This window comes from Protomyctophum parallelum, assembly GCF_964188405.1.
Source record: "Protomyctophum parallelum genome assembly, chromosome: 11".
NCBI lineage: Eukaryota > Metazoa > Chordata > Actinopteri > Myctophiformes > Myctophidae > Protomyctophum > Protomyctophum parallelum.
In genome coordinates this window covers 23,141,972-23,165,355 of record NC_139707.1, presented here as the reverse complement: position 1 = coordinate 23,165,355, position 23,384 = coordinate 23,141,972, and the positions used below count along the sequence as shown (strand labels likewise).

The window sequence follows — 23,384 nt, the reverse complement described above, 5'->3', positions numbered from 1 at the left end:
ATTTACACCACATCAGCATTTTAACAGATTAATGCTCGTCATTCTTTTTTAGTTTTTATTTATAAAATGAATTGATCAAATGAAAGCAAACATTCAAATGAGATACTCAATACTAAGTCCCAATAATCTCTCCCTTCCTGACAAAGAAGCATTAAACATCAGAGTCTTACGACAGAGTCTTTACAAGGCAAATAATTTAAGGATGAGACAAAAACAAGAAACTGAAATCAAAGGGTAGTTACACAAAAAGTCTTGGTGCACACAGTTAAAACCCTTAGTGTTCATTAACTCTGGAAGTGCACGAATGGACCCAAAAGGAACCTCAATTGTCCATGTGGGTCCAGTTTTGCACTCTCAGTTAAATCAACACTGAGGTTTATACTGTGCATGTGCTCCTAGCGTATTAAATGACTTTGGACAGGCATTGGAATGACAAGCGTTATTTACCCAGACTTCGCTATCAAAGTAAAAAATCATGTTTCAAAGACTTGGCCCGCATTGCGTTTATGATACAGCGTTGGAGTGTATCAAGTACTGCCCCTGCGCACAGTGATATAAACAATGCACTTGAACTTGAAGGTCCATGGTTCTGGTTCTGAGGCTGTGAGAATATGAGTTGGATAGAACATGGTGGGACAGCCGATGTCAAAGTCTCGGTCAAATCCGAAAAGTAGGTCATGGAAAGATTAAATGGGTTTTCCTGGTGTAACTGATATTAAGCACCTGCGGCTGTGCTATTTTAGCTGGTGCTACATCACTAGTTCCGTGAACCCCCAGGGGTACAGTGGATTCTAGGTGGTCCCCAGCTAAGTGATTGATGGTTAGGATTACAGTAGGATTGTATCTGTTTTTGCCAGGGAGGCGGGGGCATTCGAGCATGGAGCTAAATATGTATTTCTTTACAAAATTGTATAGCGATTAATATTTTTATTATTTACTATAGTCCTACTAGACCGCAAGAAATTACATCTGGCCACAAAAGATCACGGGATCTACTGAATGTGTCAAATTGAGTCTATGACACACAGTGTGGCTTTCCCCCCAGTAGGCTGCCTTCACATTCAGTATAGATCCTGTGATGTTTTGTGGCCAGATGTAATTTCTTGCGGTCATAATAAAAAAATAAATCGCTATAAAAGTTTGTAAAAAAAATACATATTTAGCCCCATGCTCGAATGACCCCGCCCCCCTATCAAAAACAGCTAAAATCCCTAAAACGAAGGAAAGCAGCAAACGAGAAATTAACACTCATCTTTTACTTTCTCTAATGACAACCTAAAACATGAACGTTGGTTGAAAAAAACTAAAGTTGTCCCAATATCCTCCCTCTGAACATAGAGAGGATATTGGGGAACCAGAGATACAAAGTACAAATAATCGTATCAGTATCGGTTAGGGGTCCGGGGACAGTGGCCTAATGCTAATCAGACAAAAAAATCTATTAAAAAGTGCTTCAATGCCTTCCATTATCAGGTTCATCTAAAGGACTTGTAATATATGAAGGGATTTCGTTTATCTATCTGGACATTTTTTATAGCCTGTTGAAAAGAGTTCACCCATTATTTTTAAATAGGATTATTAGGTCATCACAGTCAGTATATTATGGCAAACGCTGATCCAATGAGAATAATACATCTAACTTGGATCAGTGTTATGGTCCTGTCGTAAAGGTATAAATTAATTAAATGAAGATGAAAATGGCACTGCATAGTAAATGTGTGAGCATGCGTGTTCACTTGCTGGCAAATAAATGAAGCAGATGTTGCATCCCAGTCACAACCAATCACAGAACTGCCACATGTACTTCAGTAAGTGACTCGTGACGTGGGTTGAGGTACTAATCAGCTAATCAGAGCTTTCAGTTTAAAGTAATTTATATTTCACTACTCAGCTTTATTTTAAGTCGTATACAGTGTTTTGTATCAATTTGGTGTACCTTGAAATGGAAAGATTTGAGAAACATGTTGAAATGAAGGTGCCCAAATGGTTTGAAATGCTGCTATGTAGGGAGTTAGGGCCCTATTTTGGGGCAGGTGGATTGGCATGAAATACGGCGAATGAGCGAAGTGTCCTGCTCGCTGTGTTTGGTATTTTGAGGACTCGCCATATGACAGCGTGGGAGGGGTCCAGTCGTTTGCAAGTCAGCATCGCACAGCAATTTGGGGGTCAATGAGGACCAGGACTTGCACTGTCCACTGTCTACTACGAGGCATTCGCTCATCGATTGCTATTTTCTGCTCACTTTAGTTGTTAGAGGCACACCCAGATATACGTCTCACACAAACCTGCTTTGTATGCTATGCTTGTCTGTTTCACTTTGCTATGAGTCCATCAAGCTGTAACACATATAGCATGTTTTTTGAGTGGTGCAACCACTCCAAGGAACAGCAATGTCCGTGTTCACCTATGTGTTGGTTAATGAGCACCAGTATGACTATGAGTACCAGTTTTTGTGCCAGAAACCGAGAGAGAGAGATAGTATTAGTGCTGCCAAGCACCAAGGGCAGAGAGATATTGCTTGTCATGCTCATAGCACTCAAAGCCAACTCTCAGAGGGGTACCAAGCCCCGTTCTATAGACATTACTCATGGATTGGTCACATGGACAGGTAGTATATACATGACTACTGCATGAACATCCTGGGCAGAAATCTGCTCAAGCACCACTTTGCTGCAGAGATAAATAGCGGACCAAAAGTGGACCCTGAGTATACGTTTATTTGTTGATTGTGTCAGATGTATTATCTGCATTTATTATTTCCTCCCAAGATAATAATCGTACATCATCTGCTCTGGGTGGTCTGTTTGAGATGTCGTAGAAGTTGGAGACGACATTGCACGTCCCACAAAAGGATCTAATTTTGCTCTTGGGAGAAATTTGGTTTCTGAGACTTTTCTTCCATGACACTGTGGAAATGACTAGTACACCAGAGTCTAAGATCTTCAAGAAGATAATAATGTCATTCCAAGCCTTATAATGGTATGAAATGTATACACCATTTGTGTGAACGTCATTTTTTTATCAGATCTCGCGAGCGGCCTGTGATCAGTGTTTGTCATACCCACCATGCTGTTGTCTGCTTATACGCTGGTTTACACAAAATAGGGCCCATGGAATTTTCTTATTTTTCATATAAAGAAGTTGTTCTTATTAATTGGTTTGAAAAATTCCCTGAAATACAATTATGGGCATTTCAATTGCTCAGTGTATTATGAATTTTACTGTCTTAACCAAAAGTACCAGTCCTGCAACGTCTTAGGTCTCTTGCTACCTAACCACTGACTACCTTAGTCAGAACTTCATAATTACTGTCCATATAACAGCTGAGATAAGGCAACAAACTCAAGTTATATCAAAGAAAATCTGATATGCTTCATTATAGAGACAAATACAGACACAAGGGTCTTGTGACTCATACAAAACAGAGCAATAACATCAAAGGCACACATAAAAAATTAAGATATAAAACATATATTATATTATGTACTTCAGTCTTTTCTTCAGTTTAACAGTGTCTTCTGCACTGAGCATTGCAGTTCCTTTGGGCACGAGGGACATACAGTATACTGTACTATCCGGAAACAGGAAGTCTGTCACCACTATTCACGAGGTCTCTACCTCTGTGGCTCTATGCGAACACCTGGGTGGGTGTATTCACAGTGTAAATGCGTAGGTATGCACACTTGCACGCTTGTTTCTGTGCGCACTACAGCACATAGTGGAGGGTATGGATTTCTCTCCGTTTTTGCATGTGTGTGCATTCTGTGTGTGTTCTCTGGCTGCACACGTCTAAACACAGCGTGCATCTCTGGGTGTGAATCGCCTCCATTACATAACATGCAAGTATGTAACTTTGGTGTCAACCCCTATGACATTCTTGGCGGTACACCTGTAGAATCCTGTGTCCCTACTCGATGGGTTCTGAACTATCAGTGAACCCTGGGCGCTGAGGTAACGGTTTCCGTAGTTGCGCGCCTGACCCGTTGCCCTCAGCTGCGACCTGTCAGGTGTCTCCCAAGTGATGGTCGCTCTGGGTGTTGCTATGGCTTGACAGGACAGCTCCACGGCAACTCCAGGGCGTGTGTAAGTTACAGGGGAGGGGCTTATTGTGATGCGAGGAGGGTAGGCGATGACGATCACAGGGACCATGAGGAGTGCAGCCGAGGACGAATCGTGGTTTGTGGTTCGACAGGAGTAGGATCCGCGGTCGAAAACAGATGCCTGCTGGACCGTTAGTGTTCCATCTGCATGGACCAAATACCGCCCTGAACCACTGCTCTCGCCCCGAGACAATACCTCACCGCTGGGCAATGTCCAGGACAGAGACCCTTGGGCATTACCAAGGACCCGAGTAGCAGAACAGATCAAGCGAAGGGTCTCCCCATTAACGATGCTGACTAGAGAACCCGTTCTTGTGCTCAGCACCGGTTGCAGTCTTTTTTTCACTTGTTCTGAGACGGTGCCACCAGAACGGTGCAATGGAACTTCTGAGTGAGGTTCAGCCGGTATGAATGGGCCTCTCTGTGGAGGTCTTTCTGTTACTGGCCTAAAAGGACGAGCTGTCACAAGAACAACTCGAGGTGGGTCTCCAGAGTGACCTGAAAGTGAGCGAGGTGCAGCCGGTATGAATGGGCCTCTCTGTGGAGGTCTTTCTGTTACTGGCCTAAAAGGACGAGCTGTCACAAGAACAACTCGAGGTGGGTCTCCAGAGTGACCTGAAAGTGAGCGAGGTGCAGCCGGTATGAATGGGCCTCTCTGTGGAGGTCTTTCTGTTACTGGCCTAAAAGGACGAGCTGTCACAAGAACAACTCGAGGTGGGCCTCCAGAGTGACCTGAAAGTGGGATGGCTGGTAGACCTGCGTAGTTAGAAGCGTCATATACACCTGAACCTCTTGGGGCAGGTGTATATGACACTCTCCTGTGTGGTGGTGGTGGTTCAGCCTGTGTCTCAGAGACCACCAGCTCCACTTGTATCCTTGACTCTCCTCTCTCTCCTCTCACCACACAAACCAGGGTCCCAGTGTCAGTCATACGCACACCCCGTAGCTCCAAGGAGCCATTCCGGTGCACAGTGATCCGGCTGCCATAGTACGGAGCTGGCAAAATGCCGTTACCTCCTGGAAGAAGCCAGGACAAGCGGGGTGGAGGCGAACCATGAGAAGGACATGGTAACATCACAGTTTGTCCCCTAACTGCTCGTCGTTTTACTGATGTTACTGCATTCACCACAGTGTTTGTGGAGTTACTAATAGCACTTGTACCACTATTGCTAGTGCTAATGCTGACCCTGCCGTTAATGTTATTTGTACCACTCGTGCTGCCAGTCTCTCCTATACTAGTCCTACTCAAACCATTATTACTTACTATGCTGGTTCCAGCTCCATTACTGGGACCACTACTATTTATAACACCAGTATTGCTAGTAGCACTATTTGGTCTTCCATTGGCTGTACTAACACTGGCACCATTACTAGCCTTCCCATTAACGTCATTGATATTTGTCCTGTCCAGCCCACCGCTAACTGCTCCAATATCGGTTGGACTATTAGCACTGTTAGCACTATTACTATTACCATTAGTTGTAATCCCAGGTCCATTGCTATTTAATCCCATAAGACCTGGTCTAATAGCTATATTGTTAGCCCCGCTCACTCCAACACTGAATACACTGCTACCAAGCCGTGTTGTGACTCCATTGATAGGCCTGTTGACTCCACTACCACTACTGCTGCTACTGCTGCCATGAGCGCCATTACTACCAAACCTGCTTGTGCCTCCATTATTAAATCCATTATAAGAATCCCCATTCAGGCCTGTATTAACATTGACAAGAAAGTTATGCCTGCTCCCATTTATAGTGCTGCTGCTACTACTACTACTGCTGCTGCTTCCATCACCACCGGACCCACTGTTTATACTCCTGCCTCTCCCATGAACTCCTACAGTAAGTGTACCGCTCACCCTGCTACTCATCCCATAGTTAGGGAGTTCCACTTCCAGGCCCACCATCCTGCTCCTCACCCCAGCCACGTTGCTTGCTCGGCATGTATAGTTCCCGTTGTCACTCCTTTGGGCTAGGCGGACTTCCAGAGTTCCATCCGAAACCACCACAATCCGCTCTGAGAAGTAACGGGAACCCAAGCTCTGAGGAATTACGCGATTGTTTGGCGAGAGCCACGTGACGGTGGGGGAAGGATGACCCTTGGCCTCGCAGCGAATGGCGGCAGTCACTCCCTGTCGCACTTTGATGACATCATAGCCTAGCACATCAGTGAAGGTTGGCGGAGAGTTCATCATGACCTTGACTTTAATCTTGAAGGGATTAAACATAAATTAATAAATAATGCATATTAAAATGTGTGCATGGATGAAAGAAATGTAAATTAAACGAATGCTCTCTATGGGGAATTGATTGTTTTACCTTCATGGTATCTTGCCCTCCTTGGTTCTCAGCATAACATGTATACTCCCCTTCCTCTCCCATCCCCACCGCTGGCACTAGCAACGTTCCATTGTCAAACACTGTTAGCCGCCGTGTGCGTCCTCCCCTCTCTTCCCCCTGCAACACGCTGTTCACCATGGTTCCATCTGGGAGACTCCACCGGACAGCTGGGTCAGGTAGTCCCGATGTCAAGCAATCCACCTAGAGACAGCAGCAGAATATTTTCACTGCTGCTTTAAATGTCTACCCATATGATGTGTACCTTATGTTAGACAAAAGTGAAGTCAAAGTTACACTTTAGATACGCTTAATGTGTTACACACTACAGTGAGTAAGCTGCAGGTTAGTTTCTCAAGGACACTTCATACATGTGGACTAAAACTTGCTGACCGTTGCAATCTCCAACCTGTGACCTTTCAATTTCATGATGGTATACTATAGACCAGCGGTTCCCAAACCTTTCACTGCCAAGGACACCCTTCTTCACTTGAGCACCTGCTCAAGTGAAAAAAGGGCACCTTGTGCAGCGCGTGGAACCGGGCGGTTGCCTTTTAATAGTATGAGATTTATAGATTTTGGGGCATAAATAATTTATTAGAAGCTTTTTTTTAATCAATAATTGATCAATGTCACCATGGTCCACATACAGTACTGTACACTGTACTTTTTTTCTTTCAAAAGGGCACATTGCTGTCCAGAGGGCAAGGGCAGGTGGTGCTCTAGCACCCCCTAGTGTCTATCTGTGCACGCCACTGCCAAATACCCATAGCCCTGTCCCCTAATGAGAAATGGCTTTAAAACAAATCTACTGTACAACTTGCAATTTGTTTTTGTAGGGACACCAGGGTGAAACTGGCACAATCATCTTATGAATTGAATTTTAATTGTCTTTCTTTCTTTCTTTCTTTCCCTATTTATATTTTTTATTAATTAATTAATCAATCAATTAATGAATTAACTAATTCATTGTTAGTTAGTTTTAATTGATTAATTAATTATTAATGCCCCCCTCCAACCTTTTACCCCCTGGTGATCTGTACTTTTAAAACCTGCGGGATAGATGTTTTAACCACTAGGCCATCCAGCCACCACCATACATTAAGTGATAAATGGCCTCAATTCATTCATCTGAAAATGAAGATCACTTAAAGGAATCCTACCTTCAGCGGTCTGCCAAATTCCACCATCTGATTGGACGGTTGCCTGGGTTCGATCTTGGCGGGCTTGGTTGCCACGGAGACTCGGAGGAGGCGATAGTCATCGGCCACCTTGTTGCGTGCAATGCACAGGTAATCTCCAGCATCCTTCTCCGTCACGGTCTGAACTGAGAGGCTGCCGTTGGGATGTACCTTAAGCCGTCGGTCAAAACTAGAATACAGACACACAGACAGACACACACGATCAGAAGAATATCAGCTGCTACCAACGTATGTGTAAAGGCTTAACACACACACACACACACACACACACACACACACGTACCTGAAGTGCATGTCAATTAGTTTCCTGTTGGGTGTCCTCCAGATAACGGTGGGAAGTGGGCTGCCAGATACGGAGCAGTGAAGTTGCAGGAAACCCCCGTAGTGAACCGTAGTGACAGCGGGTGAGGTAGAGGTGATGCGAGCCTTACTGAGGGAGCTGACAGGGACAGCGGGTGAGGTAGAGGTGATGCGAGCCTTACTGTGGGGGCTGACAGGGACAGAGGGTGAGGTAGAGGTGATGCGAGCCTTACTGAGGGGACTGACAGGGACAGCGGGGGGCGGGGCTCCTGCATGGTTTACAGTGGAGGGTGACACTTTGATGTTATTAACAAAGACTGCTGGGGAGAGCGGAGCAGACGGAGGCGGCGAGGAGGAGTGTACCGGGGAGATGTTGCCTGTCGCATCGCTTTTGGGAGATGGATTATTAGTGTAGGGGGTGCGGGGACGAGGGGAGCCAGGGGAGTTGGGGGAGGGTGTAGAGGTCCCGGATCGGTCGAATGGAGATGGAGGGGAGAGTCTGCCGGTGTTGACAGGATGGGACGGCGATGCAGGGAGAGAGGAGCCTCCATCTGAAGGAGGTCGTTGAGGTTGGAGTGTAGATGTGTCCCGCCCTGCAATTTCCACTCCTCCTCTTCCTCCTTGTCCGTCCCTCCATCCCACAAGCTCCACCCTCACCGTCCTCTTATCAGCTCCCACAGCATTGGTCGCTGTGCACTCGTAACTCCCAGAGTCCTTTGGTCCCAGTTTGCGAATGTGCAGTGTGCCATTGGGCAAGACAAAGAGGTTTCCATGGAGAAACTGAGACGTACGCACCAGCGTCCCGTCCGGGATTCGCCAGCGTAGGATCGGAGGTGGGGCACCGCGGGCGGAGCATTGGACATAAACGGGCATCCCCAGAGTCAAAACCAAGCGGTCCTCTCTGGGTTGATGTATCACTGGGGGCATTGAAGAGTAAGACACATGTACTCGCACAGAGGAGCTGGCCGCACCAGCCAAGTTGGAAGCTACACAGCGATACACACCCCGGTCACTAAGTACCACTGCAGAGATACGGAGCGTTCCATTTGCATGCATGGTCATGCGACCATGGGAGGAGTCCTCAGAGGTCTTTACAGAGCGGTCAGGAAGAACCCAGGAGAGGAGAGGAGTTGGCACAGAATCTGCCTGGCAGTCCAAATGCAACTCTCCGCCCTGATGGATAGTAGCTTCCCTGTAATTGGCCAGCTGCATCCGTGGGGGGCGGGACCATACCTCCAAAGTGGTGAGCATCCTGTGATGGAAAACAGGACATAAAACATTTCACAGTTAATGCAGACAAGTGACAAATAATACTGTATTATAATTAGAATGTCTAATATTCATGGTATTACCTGTCACGACCCAGTGAGCTTTGTGCGCTGCAGATATACGTCCCCCTGTCTTGCATCTGTACATTGTAGATGACAAAGGTTCCATTTGGCAAAACCTCAAAACGCTGGGTCCTGGAGTGTACTGACATCACCGCTCCTAAGAGGAAGAAAAATAAAGAGAGATAGGACGATGAAGGAAGCAATCAAGAGAGTGGGAGTGGGAGAAAAGAGGGAGAAAAAGAAAATAATAAGAAAGAAAGGCAGAGAAACGAAGAAACAGGAAAGGAGTGGCAGGGAGGGACAGTGACATATGTGTAGTGAAGTCAGTTCCAAGTGAACAAAATCTTCCATGACTAGTTTTATTTCCACCACTGTATAGAAAAGCCCATTGTTTGCATGCCAGTATGAAATAGTGGGTGTAAGTGGGTGTTACCTTTTTTGTCATCGTAAAAGTGACAAAAGTGTGCGCCGTGCGTGATTGTTCAGGCAAAACTGACGAGAATTAATTTTCAATTTTATGGCATAAAAATTACTGATTGCTTTTGGAATGCGTTGTTGAATATTTATTGTTAATCATATTTTGACAAGTAAATTGTTCATGCAAAAAGGCCTATTTGAATGTTAAAAGACACATTTTCTGAACTCATTGAAATGAAAATAAAATTACTCCCATGCAAGGCTGACTAACATTCACGAGCATTTTTGTAAATTTGTTTGAAATGTGTGCACATGCATGCATGCATGTTCCTGGCTGTGTGTACCTGTGGAGACTTTAGTCCACGTGATGGTGGGTTTAGGCTCTCCGATAGCCTCACAGGCCAGACTAGCAGTGGTCTCCGCTGGGACAGACACTGTCCTGATATGGGGATCAGCAATCCTGGGCCTGGATCTCAAAACTGGGACCTGTGGCCAACACACAGATAAACAGGATGGAAATACTAACTAGATGGAATGAGCAAAAAATAAATAACAATTACCAATGACAACCAAAAAACACATTCATCGTAATTGCCAGCTGAGAAAATTCAGAACCATTTTGAAACCATATTCACCTGTGGGGCCTGTGGTTTGGTCTGGGCAGGCCTTGCAGCAGAGATCTAGGAATGGATTGATCATTGATTATCTCAAACCCCACAGGCTTAAACTCTACAGTACATAATGCCGTTGATTATAGGGGCACATGTTTTAATCTCCTTCTTAGATCTTTCAAGCACTACTCTGGAAAATCCATTAAATTGAAAAATTGCTATAAACATGATCTCCGGGAGATTAAGCGTGGGTCAATTTGAACAGACAGAATTGTCTATTTTCACATCTACAGTGCTGTGTAACCAATTTCCACTATTTTATTCTTCCCCTCTGGGTCTGTACTGTGTTTGTCTTGTGTGCTGGTGTTAATTTAGCAAGAGCTCATTTGGAATAAAACGACATGCTGAATTAACCACTGTTAATCTGCTGTCCCAATTGTGGGAATGTCACTCTGGCACAAACATTTTCACAATGCATCACAATGCAACATGTTGTGAGCTTGTAGATTGGATTTTTCAAAACAAATATAAATAGGTCTTAAGTGATTATGTTCCACTTGCTAACAATATACTACTGTATACAGTATACTATATATATATATCTGCAAATTAGATGTATATTAATTCACTACATGAATGAATGAATGAATGAATGAATGAATGAATGAATGAGCGAGAGGACCAAGGGACAAATGAAAGAACTGAACAAAAATTTCAAATAAAAAGTGGAACAATCTGATTCTGTTCTGATTCCCGTCGTTTTTTAGATAACACATGCCCACTAGGCTATGTGTCCTATGAAGAGATTCAAACTCACCCCGGGTGAGGCAGGGAGGGGCGGAGCATGGGGAGTGCGCGGTCTGCTGCTGTGGGAATCTGGAATGGAATTAGCTCCTGGGTTCTTCCAGCTGGGGGGAGGTCTGCTCTGCTCTGGCACCCCAGAAACCGGCACCCCTCTGGGGTCAACCTGCTCTAAGCTCGGCCTCTCCCTGGAGGGTTCTCCGGTAGTCGTGGATTTGGTGGTTGCAACCGGAGTACTGGTAGTAGTAGGAGTAGTGGTTGTAGTAGTGACAGGATTAGTACTTGTAGAGATAATAGGAGTAGTTGTCCTAGTAGTGGGACCAGTAGAAGTAATAGGGTTTGTTGTTCTAGTGGTGGTTGGAGTACTGGTAGTAGTAGGAGTAGTGGTTGTAGTAGTGACAGGAGTAATATTTGTAGAGATAATAGGAGTAGTTGTCCTAGTAGTGGGACCAGTAGAAGTAATAGGGTTTGTTGTTCTAGTGGTGGTTGGAGTAGTCATGGTCATCAAAGGAGTCGTAGTGGTGACAGGAGTAATACTTGTAGAGATAATAGGAGTAGTTGTCCTAGTAGTGGGACCAGTAGAAGTAATAGGGTTTGTTGTTCTAGTGGTGGTTGGAGTACTGGTAGTAGTAGGAGTAGTGGTTGTAGTAGTGACAGGATTAGTACTTGTAGAGATAATAGGAGTAGTTGTCCTAGTAGTGGGACCAGTAGAAGTAATAGGGTTTGTTGTTCTAGTGGTGGTTGGAGTACTGGTAGTAGTAGGAGTAGTGGTTGTAGTAGTGACAGGAGTAATACTTGTAGAGATAATAGGAGTAGTTGTCCTAGTAGTGGGACCAGTAGAAGTAATAGGGTTTGTTGTTCTAGTGGTGGTTGGAGTAGTCGTGGTCATCAAAGGAGTCGTTGTAGTGGTAGTAGGGAGAGTAGGCAAAGTAGTAGTAGTAGCAGCAGCAGTAGTAGGAGGCGGAGTAGTAGTAGGAAGTGTAGTTGTAGCACTAGTCGTAGAGGGAAGAGTTGGAGTGATTGTGGTTGCAGTCATAGTGGGATATGTCATTCTGTTGCTAATGCTTGAAGTTGCATGTCTTGTAGTAGTGGTGGTGGTTGTAGTGTCAGCAGTATCAATGGGATTTGTAGTTTTTCTAGTAGTAGGGGTAGCAGTACTAGTGGTGGTGGTGGTGATAGCAGTGGCGATTGGATTTTTACGTTTACTTGTTGTGGAAATAGTAGTGCTTCTAGCCGTACTAGTTACTTGGATGCTCGTAACTGGAATGGAGGTGACTGATGGAGTTGTAGTGATTTCTACAGTGGTGGTAGCTGTGCTGGGCACTGTGGACAAATCAGAGGATGGAGAGAGGGACACATATGATTCTTCTAACAAATTCCAGTCGGTCGCAGGTATTCCAGGTGCTATGCTATCCGGGATGTTGACCGAGTGAGTCATCATGTCTTCTTGTCTATGTGTCATTGGGGGAGAGGTGGTCTGCGAAGAGGAGAGCACAGGGGGAATTGATGGGGAAATAGATGGGAAGGGGGTTTCTGTAGGAGAAAGAGGGAGAGAGTCTGAAATGACAGGAGATGCAGAATTCAATTCCAACTCATTTGATTCATTCATTTGATCCTTCTTTGCCAACGTCATGGTTGAAGAACTGGATGTAGGAGACAGAGACGGAGTAGCCACATGGGCCACGGTGGTGTCAGAGGCCACAGAGTGTGACCTCGGTGTCGTGGTGTCTGGCAGAGGTCGGGGTCGTGTCACAGGTCGCCCCCTGGGACGGTTGGGGATTCGTTTCCTCTGTCCGATTCGCCGGCGAGCATTCCAGGGGCTCTGGGGCCGTGAGTTGGGAACAGAGTTAGGCAGAAGCCGTGGGTTCTGAAGCCTGGGTTCAAAGGGCTTAGGGGTCGATTCCCTCTGCTCCTCTTCTACTGGTTCAGGGACAATTTCATTGGTTCTGGATGTCACTGGGTCTATCTGTAACACTGCTTGTGTGTTTGTCTCGTCCACATTTGTCTCTGTCTCTGTTTGGGTGTTTATTTTTGTCTGTCTGTGTGTCGGCATCTCTGTGTGAACAGGGTGCAGGCCTTCCTCTTGTAGACTGGCATCATCAATAGATGACCCTTCAGCTTCCTTTTCCACATCTGTCTCTCCCTCCCCTCTTACTCGATCACGACTAATCTCATCCCCATCCCTTCCTCTGTCCGTAGGCTCTTCCACACTGTTTGACTGGCTGGTGCTGTTAAGCACGGTCCTGTCGCGTATCTTGGCCAATAAGTCAGCCCATTTCTGGGGGTCTATCTTCTGTTTAGTAGAACTAATTCTGCGTCTGTTATCTAAGTGGTTCCTTCTCGGTTCAACAGAGGATGATGCCCCTCCACTTCCCCTCCTCGGGACCCCCGCTCTCACGGGTACCCGTCTGCGAGGGTGTCCAGCTGGATAACGTCGGTTTAGGGGCAGCTGGTGTGGTCTTGTACGCCTCCTATCGACTAAAGCATTTCTATCCTCCTCGTCTCCTGAGCCATCCTCTACCATATTACTCTGTAGCAACGGGGCTCGTATCCGAGTTGACCGACCGGCAGCCGACTGGGGCCCCCGGGGTAACGACGTCATGATTGGCCGGGGTGGTCGGGGGTTTAAGCTCAGCTGTGTAGAAAGAGAGTCAGCACCATACTGGTTCACCACCGTGCAGCGGTATTGGCCGGCATCATTCATAGAAGAGTGTGGCAGGGACAAGCTCCCATTTGATTGGATAGTGAGCCCGTTAGACCTGCCTGAGTCCTGCCTTACTATATTCCCATCTGGTAACACCCAACTAATATCAGGCATAGGGGAACCAGAGGCCACACAGGGCAGTATGATAGCCTCGCCAACCATCCCTGTTAAGGAAGGCCCCACTTGCTCCCCTGGAATCGCTACAGAGGAGTGTTCCACTGCGAGACGCACTGGCAGAACGTCCACATCTCTCCCCGCCCGGGCCACGCAATAGTATAACCCAGAATCGGAGCGTTCCGTTTTCTGTATGAGTAGACCGGAAGCTGAGGCGTGGGCCCTACCATCCGCGCTGCTAGAGGGGGAGAAGAGTTGTGATCCGTCTGGGAGATTCCACTCTATGGTAGTAGATTTGCCAGAGCTAAGAACAGGGCAGGTCAGTTCCACCCTGCTGCCCACTACTGCTGCTAGTGCTGTGACGGTGCGATTAGTAGGGATCAGCACCCAAGGACGCAGAGCTGGGGAAGACGACGAGGATGGAACAGGGTCGGGACGAACAGTTGCTCTTGTGGTCATTATGAGCTGAAGCCTGTGCCCACTGGACTGTGCTCTGTTAAGTTGAATGCTAATAAACGGCTGTAGCAACCACTGGGGCTTGGCTTTGATCGAAGCTCGGACTCCAGTATGGTAGTAGCCTTCTCTCTCCCCAGCCTGTGTGTAACGGTAGGCCAAGTCTGGGGCTTTACTCAGCATTATCTCTCTCTCCAGGCGAACCGCCGTCTCGCTATAGTACGCCAGAATCCTCCAAAGTCTCTCGTAACTCCCTCTCTCCACGGGACACTCCAGGGACAGGGAGAGTGAGAGGGACAGCGGAGAAGAGGCTGAGAGGGAGAGATCGGGGAGAGGTGTGATGTCCGGAGTGTTGGCAGAGTGAGTGACGTCGCAGCTCAGATCAACGCTGTTCCCCTGTAGATCGGACATGCCCAGAGAGGCGGTGCCTAAGGGCTCTATGAAGGATTCAATGGGTTGGACGCTGCCATGGTCCACCTCAGCAGGGGGATCTCTTCCTGGGGAGGAGATGACAGGCGCGGCACAGGGAAGGTCAGTCTGCTGGAGCAAGCCCCGACCTCGGAGGGGAATGGGCAATTCACAGACTGGACATTGAGGACCTCTGGGACATTTCATCAATCCTAAGACGTGAGAAAGAGCCAGACAGTGACAGAGAGAGAGAAAGTTCACTAAACGTCACTTCATAGGAATTATTTAAACTATATTTCAGCTGTCATGCTCAAGCAATCAAACTGACTCTACTTCACATGTAAATGACGCGTAGTAGCAGTTTTTATACGGCTGCAACTGTTGATTCTTTTCTTAGCAGTTATTCCATTGATTACTTTTATTTTATTGAATAATATTGATTTTTTTTTACATATTTTCTTTATAATTTGTCATTGCAAAATAATCAAGTAAATGTCAGTTAAATCTGGTTGACCACTTACGTCCTATCTTATACTCATACAGTGGCACAAAGTAGTGAATAGTGAAAATATCTACAAGTTCAGAACGCACCACAATATGTTTTGAAGAAAAAAAACATTTTGGATAATAAATGTAATTCATTAATCCGATTAACTGTTCCCTACACAAATGCTTGCTTATATCTAAGTTGAAGTTTATTGTCATTATTCTTTCATTCTCTCTTCTCCACATGTTATGCAAACAGCAAGAATGGAATATCCCACCCTCCGGGGCCATAGTGCAACACATAAAATCAAGCAGCTCACAAATCAAGCACCTCGTCATTGCGCAACACATATTAGCCTACATTGTATCTATCTGCACACAGTGGACGTGGTCATCACAGATTAGTCACACAGCTGAGGCCGGGACGTCAAACAAACAAATGTCAAGGTTCAACCTGCTTTCACGTCTCTATCAATGACAGGGTGAGACGGAGAGCAGGAGGTGGAGAGGAGGAGAGAACAATGGTCAGCATCTGGGGATGTTTTCTCAAAGGTATAGATATATTAAAAAAAAGATGCTTTGCATCCCAACACCAATATATTAGGGTGCAGTAGTATTGTGAGGACAGTTGGACGTGATCTGTTGCAAATAATAATGTGATCTTGTATGCAGACAGAGCCATGTTAAGTCAGGGCCATCAAATTAGATAAATGCATCTACAGTAGGTAGATAGAGGCCACCCACTGAATAACATGAAAGATTTTCTCTATAATGACTGTGTTGTTGAGAGGAAGATAAAATACCAACACCTTGATTGAAACTACACAATACAAACACTACTGTACCATTACTGCCATCATTAACCACCTAAGCCCTATTTTAGTATAGCGATTTTGAAAATAGCTGATGGAAGCTCACAATATGACGCGATGCACTGCGTTATGAGCTTGTCGATCTGCTAGTTTCCTTTGAATTATATATATTTTTTAATTTTAACATTCTCACAATCTTTTTGTCCACAGTTGTATTAAAGCAAACACTTACTGCAGTGGGAGGGACATAACACGGCCACAGACATTAGATGAGATTTAAAGTTAAAGTCCGAAGGTAGCTGAACGCAAAGGCAAAGTAGACTAACCCGGGTGAGCGAGAGCCCAGCCTGAAAACCAGTTCATCCTGCAGTCACAGCTCCATGGGTTAGCCTGCAGTACCAGCGTCTCCAGCAGGGGCGCCGTCTCCAAGGTCTCTCTGGGCAGAGTGGTTAGACTGTTGTTGGACAGATCGAGGTGCCTGGAGAGAAAACAGTACAGAAAAGCAGAGAAGAGTATGGAGGTGAAGAGAAATTGGAGTAAAAAAGGACAGGATGGATGGAAGATGGAGGCAGGGGCAGGGAGAAACATTCATCATCAACCATCATCAGTATAGTGAACATAATCTTCATCGGGATCAAAATCATTATAATAGTCATCATCGTTGTCCGGTTCCATTCTCATTCATTTATGTATAATATATCCTGTATATTTCCATCAACACAAATTAGTGAAGTACTGTACATTTAGAGCAGGGGAAGGCACAGGGACTGCTGACGGTGCAGCCGAAGCGAGAGGTTAAGGATGTTTACCATTATCTCCAACCACTGATGGAAACCTTACCTGCTTGCCACCCCATTAGGCTAGAATGGAATGATGCAACGGCCATAGAATGATACAGCACTTGCCACGGAGATGTCAAATGCTCAAGGGACTGAAACGAATAGAATTCAGGCCATTTATCATTTGTGCTGCGAACGGACGGAGAGGTTTTACCATTCCATTTAACAATTAGGACGTGTATACACGTCTTCTCAATTAAAACCGGGGTGTGCCTTGTATATACCAGTCTGTTGGTCCTTTATAATGATATAAAATGGGATCGTTGTAATCCATTTTTTTAAAGCTCCCGTTGCACGGCAATGCCTTGGTCAGAGCTCCAGGCATTTTTTGTGCATGCGTGCAGCCCTTCACTTCCTTCTTTACGGGCAGACAGATCTTGCTATTATCTCAGAATCTACGTCGCTGTCCATGGTTTTGATCAGAACACAGATGTTCTGTCCTAATTTCTGACTTAAACAAGCATCTTGTTTGGAATAATAACGCTTCTAAAGAGAGATCAGACTTGACAGCACATGGTAGTAATGGAACATGGGGGTTCCATTACAGAGTAACATCTGCCCCATCTGCTTGGCACTCCAGCGCCTTTATTCTGAAACACTCTGGCAGCGTCAAAAGTGGTAAAGCTCACCTGAGTGTGGAGTAGAAGTACGTGTTGAGCAGCGACAGGGTGCACAGGCCGCGCGGGTGCAGCTGATGGAGGCGGTTCCCCTGCAGGCGGAGCAGCCGCAGGCTGGGCATCTGCAGCAGGGCCTGCGGGTGGAGGTGCTGCAGGAGGTTGTGGTCCAGGTGCAGCCGGAGCAGGGAGGTCAGGCCGGAGAAGGCCTGGGCGGAGGAGATCTCCCTCAGCTTGTTGTAGCTCAGCTTCAATATCTGAGGAGAGGATGGGAGGGTGGGGGGTTGAAAGGTTAGAACAGTGATGAGGAGGAGATGTTCTCCAGTCTGGACTATAGGGGGACGGGGAGATAAAAATGAACAACACCAAGGGAAAGCGTTTTGTTTGGTACAGTATGAAGCTCTGCTTTGGGGCATGGAGAGCGAGAGAGAGAACTGCTTTCAGCTTGTTATAGTTATATGTGAGTATCAATTCAAACACTAAACAATCTGCAGACTAATCAGCACACTAAACAATGCATGCACGCATGCACAATGCATGCATGCACGCACGCAAGCACGCACACGCACACGCAGACATACACACACACACACACACACACACACACACACACACACACACACACACACACACACACACACACACACACACACACTGTGGACCATGGGCAAGGTAAGTGTCTGCATGAAGAGATGATGTCCTCCATTTAACCACAACTGATTGAAAAACACCTCCTACATATTTTATACACAATTTAAGTGAAAACAGCCACAAGCACCCACCAGAACCCTATGCTTAAATTGCCCAAATGGGCCCACAGCACGTATCTCCATCACCATGCTGTGAATGAATCAGGGCAAGACTGAGAGAGAACCCAATGGAGATACTGTAGCACAGAAATGTTTTCTTCACTCTGGTATATAAGTAGGAAATGCAAATGTCTCCGTTATCCTTTACTTATACAAGCTTACAAACCGCTCTGTGGCACGTTGTGAACTTGTAGATTAGCTATTTTTGATGCAGGATGCAGTCATACTGTACAACCAAATCTAAATCGGGCTTTATCCTGCAACCTCAGTCTCAATACTGTGATTCTTGTGACGGGTGCGAGCCCACCAGACTTACTTATTACTACTAATGCTGCTCTTGTGATGTGTGTGAGTCCATTATAAGTTACTATTGTGACGTGTGGTGAACCCACCAGAAGTTGAGGGAGATGCATACTGTACAGTGTGTACACACCTTCTCTCTCTCTGTGTGATTTATGAGATCGTTTACTCCCCAGAGAGACTACTTAGCAGGAGAAGTTGCCGCGGCTGCTGACAGATATTGGATGTGGGGGTAAGTCAACACGTGGAAATATGGGTCCTATTATCACGACAAAATATAGCAGCGTCTGCCTTGGAGGCGATAGGGGAACAATAGCTGCCGGGAGTCATACGTCTGATATCTCTGCCCTGAGGTTAGTGGCTTACCGCTTTATACAGTTATTTCACTGCCAGCAACATGGAGAAAAAAATAGCATACACTGTACATAAATGACCAGGACCTGGGTAAATACATTTTGTTCTGTACTCGTATGGAATGACAATAAAACTCCTTGAAACCTTGAAATTATGCATTTGTTCTGTACACTGAAAGATGGAATATTAGACAGACAAAAATAAAACATTACTTTGTATCATATTCAGTTATTTATCGATATCTAAGGTCAAATGGATTAGTGAATTAAACGTATCCCAGATGTGTGCACCCACTGAACATACAGTAAGTCTATAATAACATACCCCTGATACAGGTGCATGTATCAAAGTGGCAACATGTGGTAACATTCAGCAACATTTTGAAGTATTTTGTTCTGTACAATAATAGTGTAAACACTACATTACATACTCACGCTGTTAGAACTGCTATTTGTTCTTTGTCAAGCACTGAATAAATATGCCATGTCTTCACATCACACTCACACATGATCCTGTGAGAGAGCTAAGCATACTCTATGCATATGTTCATGTTTAGGGAGTTGAGTTTGCTCCAGTAAAGCGCACACTTGAAAGAGAGCAGAAACCCATAACGCTATTCACAATGTTCCAATCGTCTTCTGTTGCCTGAGGATATGGAGGGCGATGAAAGTAATATCGGAGGAGTCTTGTCCCTAATTTGACTTCTTCAGTCTCCAACTTCTATGACCTGCTAAAAAACTGCATCTCTGAGTCAAATTCGTAGTAATTGGTGCGGTGAAACGGATCAGCCCAAATAAAAAATGCATGACACCATTAACATTCATCATGCATTTTGGACGTTTTGCTAAGATGTACAGCTTGGCTACCATGCAGTCACTTACAAATTCCAACATTTATTTCCTAATAAAAGCTCTCCCTGGATGATCACCGTACCAGCAAAATCAGGCTTAACCAATGTTGGTTCACTCTGCCGCCTACATAACTCCAATGGCATGGGTTTGATTCCCGCCTATATGACCCTGTGCTGCAAATCATTTCTCTGCCCTCCTCACAGAGACACTGTGACAAATAAAATTCTGATTCTGCTCACACCACACATTCTGGCACACTACATATCTGGAAGAAATCTGGTCAATCTGGTTACTACTGTTGGTTCCTGTTTACCTGTAGTGATTTCATGTCTCGAAATGCTCCATCTGGAATGTGGTGAATGTCGTTGCCATGGAGCATCAGAAGTTCTGCCTTCTTCAGGCCAGCCAATGAGTTGTCAGGGATCCTGCTGATGCTGTTGAACCTACCAGAGCAGAGAAAATACCACCATCATCAACAACAACAACAACAACAACAACAACAACAACAACAACAACAACAACAACAACCACCAAGGAAATCATCAAGCAATGACGCATGGAAATATGACAATATTACAACAACCAGCACAACCATGACCAATGTAAGCTCTGAGGTATATGGTCCATACTCCATACTGTATAGACGTGTATAGAGCGTGTGATACCCGGAAGTTATGCAGGAACGCCTGCTGAGTGTCAAAAACTACTTTTTGGCCTTGACAGCCCATGCATCCAAACAGAAAAGCCCTATCTGATTGCATTAAACAACGTTTTGCGTGCGTGCGTGGCTTTTTGCATCTTTGCATGTATATCCGAGTATGTGTGAGTGTGTGCATGTGTCCTTACCCTAGATTAATGCGTAGGGTGTGCGTGGGCAGGCCAGGTGGTATGGAAAGCAGAGAACGGAAGGTGCAGTGGACCTCGCTGGCCTGGTAGCAGTTACAGGATCTGGGACAGGCCCGGCCCACGGGGACCATGAGGGCCAGCATCAGCACCGTCAGCGCCGTCACTGGCACACTCACTCTCTGACACATCTTCACTTCAGAAGATTAGCGGAGTCAATGGGGTAATCACTGTGAATGAGAAGAAACGTTCATAACCAATTAACAGATCATTTTGGTTGCCAGCAGCACCACAGCCCAGCCCAGGAATCTTTACTCAATTAGCAGGGTTAATGAGCTCTCGTGTTTACTACTGACGGAACCACCACAAATACTCCTATCTATTTATAGATACAGTATGATCTAAATTCCCTCTCTTTTTCTCTCTCTCTTTCTCTCGGTTTCCAAACAGAAGAGATAGAGTAAAATCTGATTCCATGTTTGGTTTTCATTGAAAGGCAAATGGCAAATTGGGTCAGGCTAATGGTCCATTATCCTGACCCAATGAAATGTAAACAAAATTTATTGTATGACTTCTGAAGTCATTATATTGATATTGTGATATGAGAGTAGGGGTATGGAAAAATATATCATCACACGAAACAGTCAGTTCTACAGAAATGAAGACAGAATTGCAAATCATAGATTGTTCATTCACTGTATTAGGATATATAATATCTTTGAAAAGGCATATGGTGGAACATTGTTTATCACAATATCGCCCGCCCCTACATGAGACATATATTGTCTAGGATTTTGATCACATTATCATGATATGTCACAAGAATTGTTTCTTCCTGGTTTTAATCACATTTAAGCCCTGTTTTAGGGTTTGAATTTCAATCAAAGCAATTATATTTATTTTATAGTCACAATATTGATGATTTTGTCACAAATATTGTGAGATTTGATTTTGACGATATCTCAGTGCTCTAATACATGGTTGCTAGGGCATATGCAAACATATAGGGCACAATGACAATCCATGAAGGAGTAATAAGGCCTAACATAATAGGCGAAGACACACATGTACAAGTCATCAGACATCTGTACAGATTGTGCATGTCACTGTGCATGTAAGCTCACTGTAAAACCAAATACACTCATATACAATCCTGCTCAAAGCTGAGTTGAGGGTGTCAGCTGGACTGACATGCACACGTGCGCACACTTACACGCGTGCGCAAACTGCGCATGCATGCACGCACGCACACACACACACACACACACACACACACACACACACACACACACACACACACACACACACACACACACACACACACACACACGTCACACACACAGTACACACAGTACACACAGACACACACACACACACACACACACACACACACACACACACACACACACACACACACACACACACACACACACACACACAGTACACACAATACACACGCGCGCGCACACACACACGCACACACACACACACACACACACACAGGATATCCACATAACGTATACCTCGGGCTTATAGAACAATTGAAGCATGCAGATACAGCTGAATCACATGAATCAGTTTAATTTAACGGGTCAACATTAAACAACGACGTGGTTTTAAGAAGAAGAAGAAAAAAGCTCAACCAATTAAGTTAACACGTTAATTCAATAAAAACTGGGGAGAACAGCTAACATTCATGAGAAGCAAATTCATACTGGCCAGTCTGTTTAAAACACACGAGGAGCTATAACAAATTTAACAACCAGGCTACATCGATCACAGTAGGCCTATGTAGACTACAGTAACATACTGAACGACCGTTGATGCCTTAGCTTTCCTTATTATTCAACACACAACAAAGACTAGCACATTATCTCACACACGCACGCAGGCACGCGCGCGATTATAGTTTTTGAATGGACGCGCGCAAAGACGCACGCCCTGACGGCTGACGCGCGACTCAATTAGCCAATTGTAATATCCAAACCATAGCGCAGTGTGAAACTGAAACTGTATAGACTAGACATACAAATATAAAAAAGTTAAAATGTGAATGCACAGTATGAAGCATTGTAGATGAATAGATTACCACGGTTGAAAACAGCGTATAGCCTACCTTGAAATCCTTTGATCTGGAAAAGTGAATTACTTTTCCGGATTATTCATTCTCCCAAAATGCTAATTTAAATCCAACAGACTGGCAATTACATAATTGAGCAGTTATTTCCCCCAGATAAAATGCGTAGCTGCAGAGAAAAAAAGTTTCCAAGAAAGTTACAACTTCAAATCACAAAATAAGAGAAGATAGAAACTTGAAAGGGACAAAAAACAACACACACGCTACTTAATTTTATAGCCTAACCACGAATAAAAGAAAGCTATTTTCGGAAAATCCAAACGAATTGCAGCAGTATTCCAGAGAAACAATCCAACAGGTCTGTTGTTTGCTCAGCTCCCCTCCAGTCCTGAAGTGCAAAAAAGTAGCGCACTGGTCGCGGCAGGCGGACTATTTGGACACTCGTCTGGCGCAGCGTGACTCTCTGTTTGAGTGAGAGCAAAGTGTGTGTGTGTGTGTGTGTGTGTGTGTGTGTGTGTGTGTGTGTGTGTGTGTGTGTGTGTGTGAGAGAGAGTGTGTGTATTTGACTTTAGGGGACTGGACTGAAGTGAACTTTTGAGAGTGACGCAAGTTGTCCAAG

The 23,384-nt window shown here is 45.1% G+C and overlaps 1 protein-coding gene across 1 annotated transcript; it reads right to left on the bottom strand.

Annotated features, from left to right (window-relative positions):
• Positions 1–111: 111 nt before the first annotated feature.
• LOC310866852 (matrix-remodeling-associated protein 5-like) lies at positions 112–23,146 on the bottom strand. Its single transcript, XM_083776608.1, has 13 exons — positions 22,805–23,146; positions 20,692–20,918; positions 20,159–20,288; positions 17,547–17,788; positions 16,405–16,556; positions 11,118–14,992; positions 10,325–10,369; positions 10,034–10,175; positions 9,294–9,429; positions 7,925–9,193; positions 7,603–7,810; positions 6,422–6,643; positions 112–6,312 (listed from the first exon to the last, which is right to left on the bottom strand). Exons 2-13 carry the CDS (start codon positions 20,877–20,879, stop codon positions 3,829–3,831), a joined length of 9,093 nt encoding a protein of 3,030 aa, XP_083632734.1. The 5' UTR covers positions 20,880–20,918; positions 22,805–23,146; the 3' UTR covers positions 112–3,828.
• Between the last annotated feature and the right edge of the window lie 238 nt (positions 23,147–23,384).

Bases quoted from the DNA above. Each gene is read 5' to 3' on its own strand.
- LOC310866852 (XM_083776608.1), bottom strand. From the start codon at position 20,879: ATGTGTCAGAGAGTGAGTGTGCCAGTGACGGCGCTGACGGTGCTGATG. The intron at 10,370-11,117 runs GTGAGTTTGAAT...ATCCATTCCTAG, and splicing joins CCCTCCCTGCCTCACCCGGG to ATCTCTGCTGCAAGGCCTGC. The intron at 9,194-9,293 runs GTAATACCATGA...TTTCCATCACAG, and splicing joins AGCTCACTGGGTCGTGACAG to GATGCTCACCACTTTGGAGG.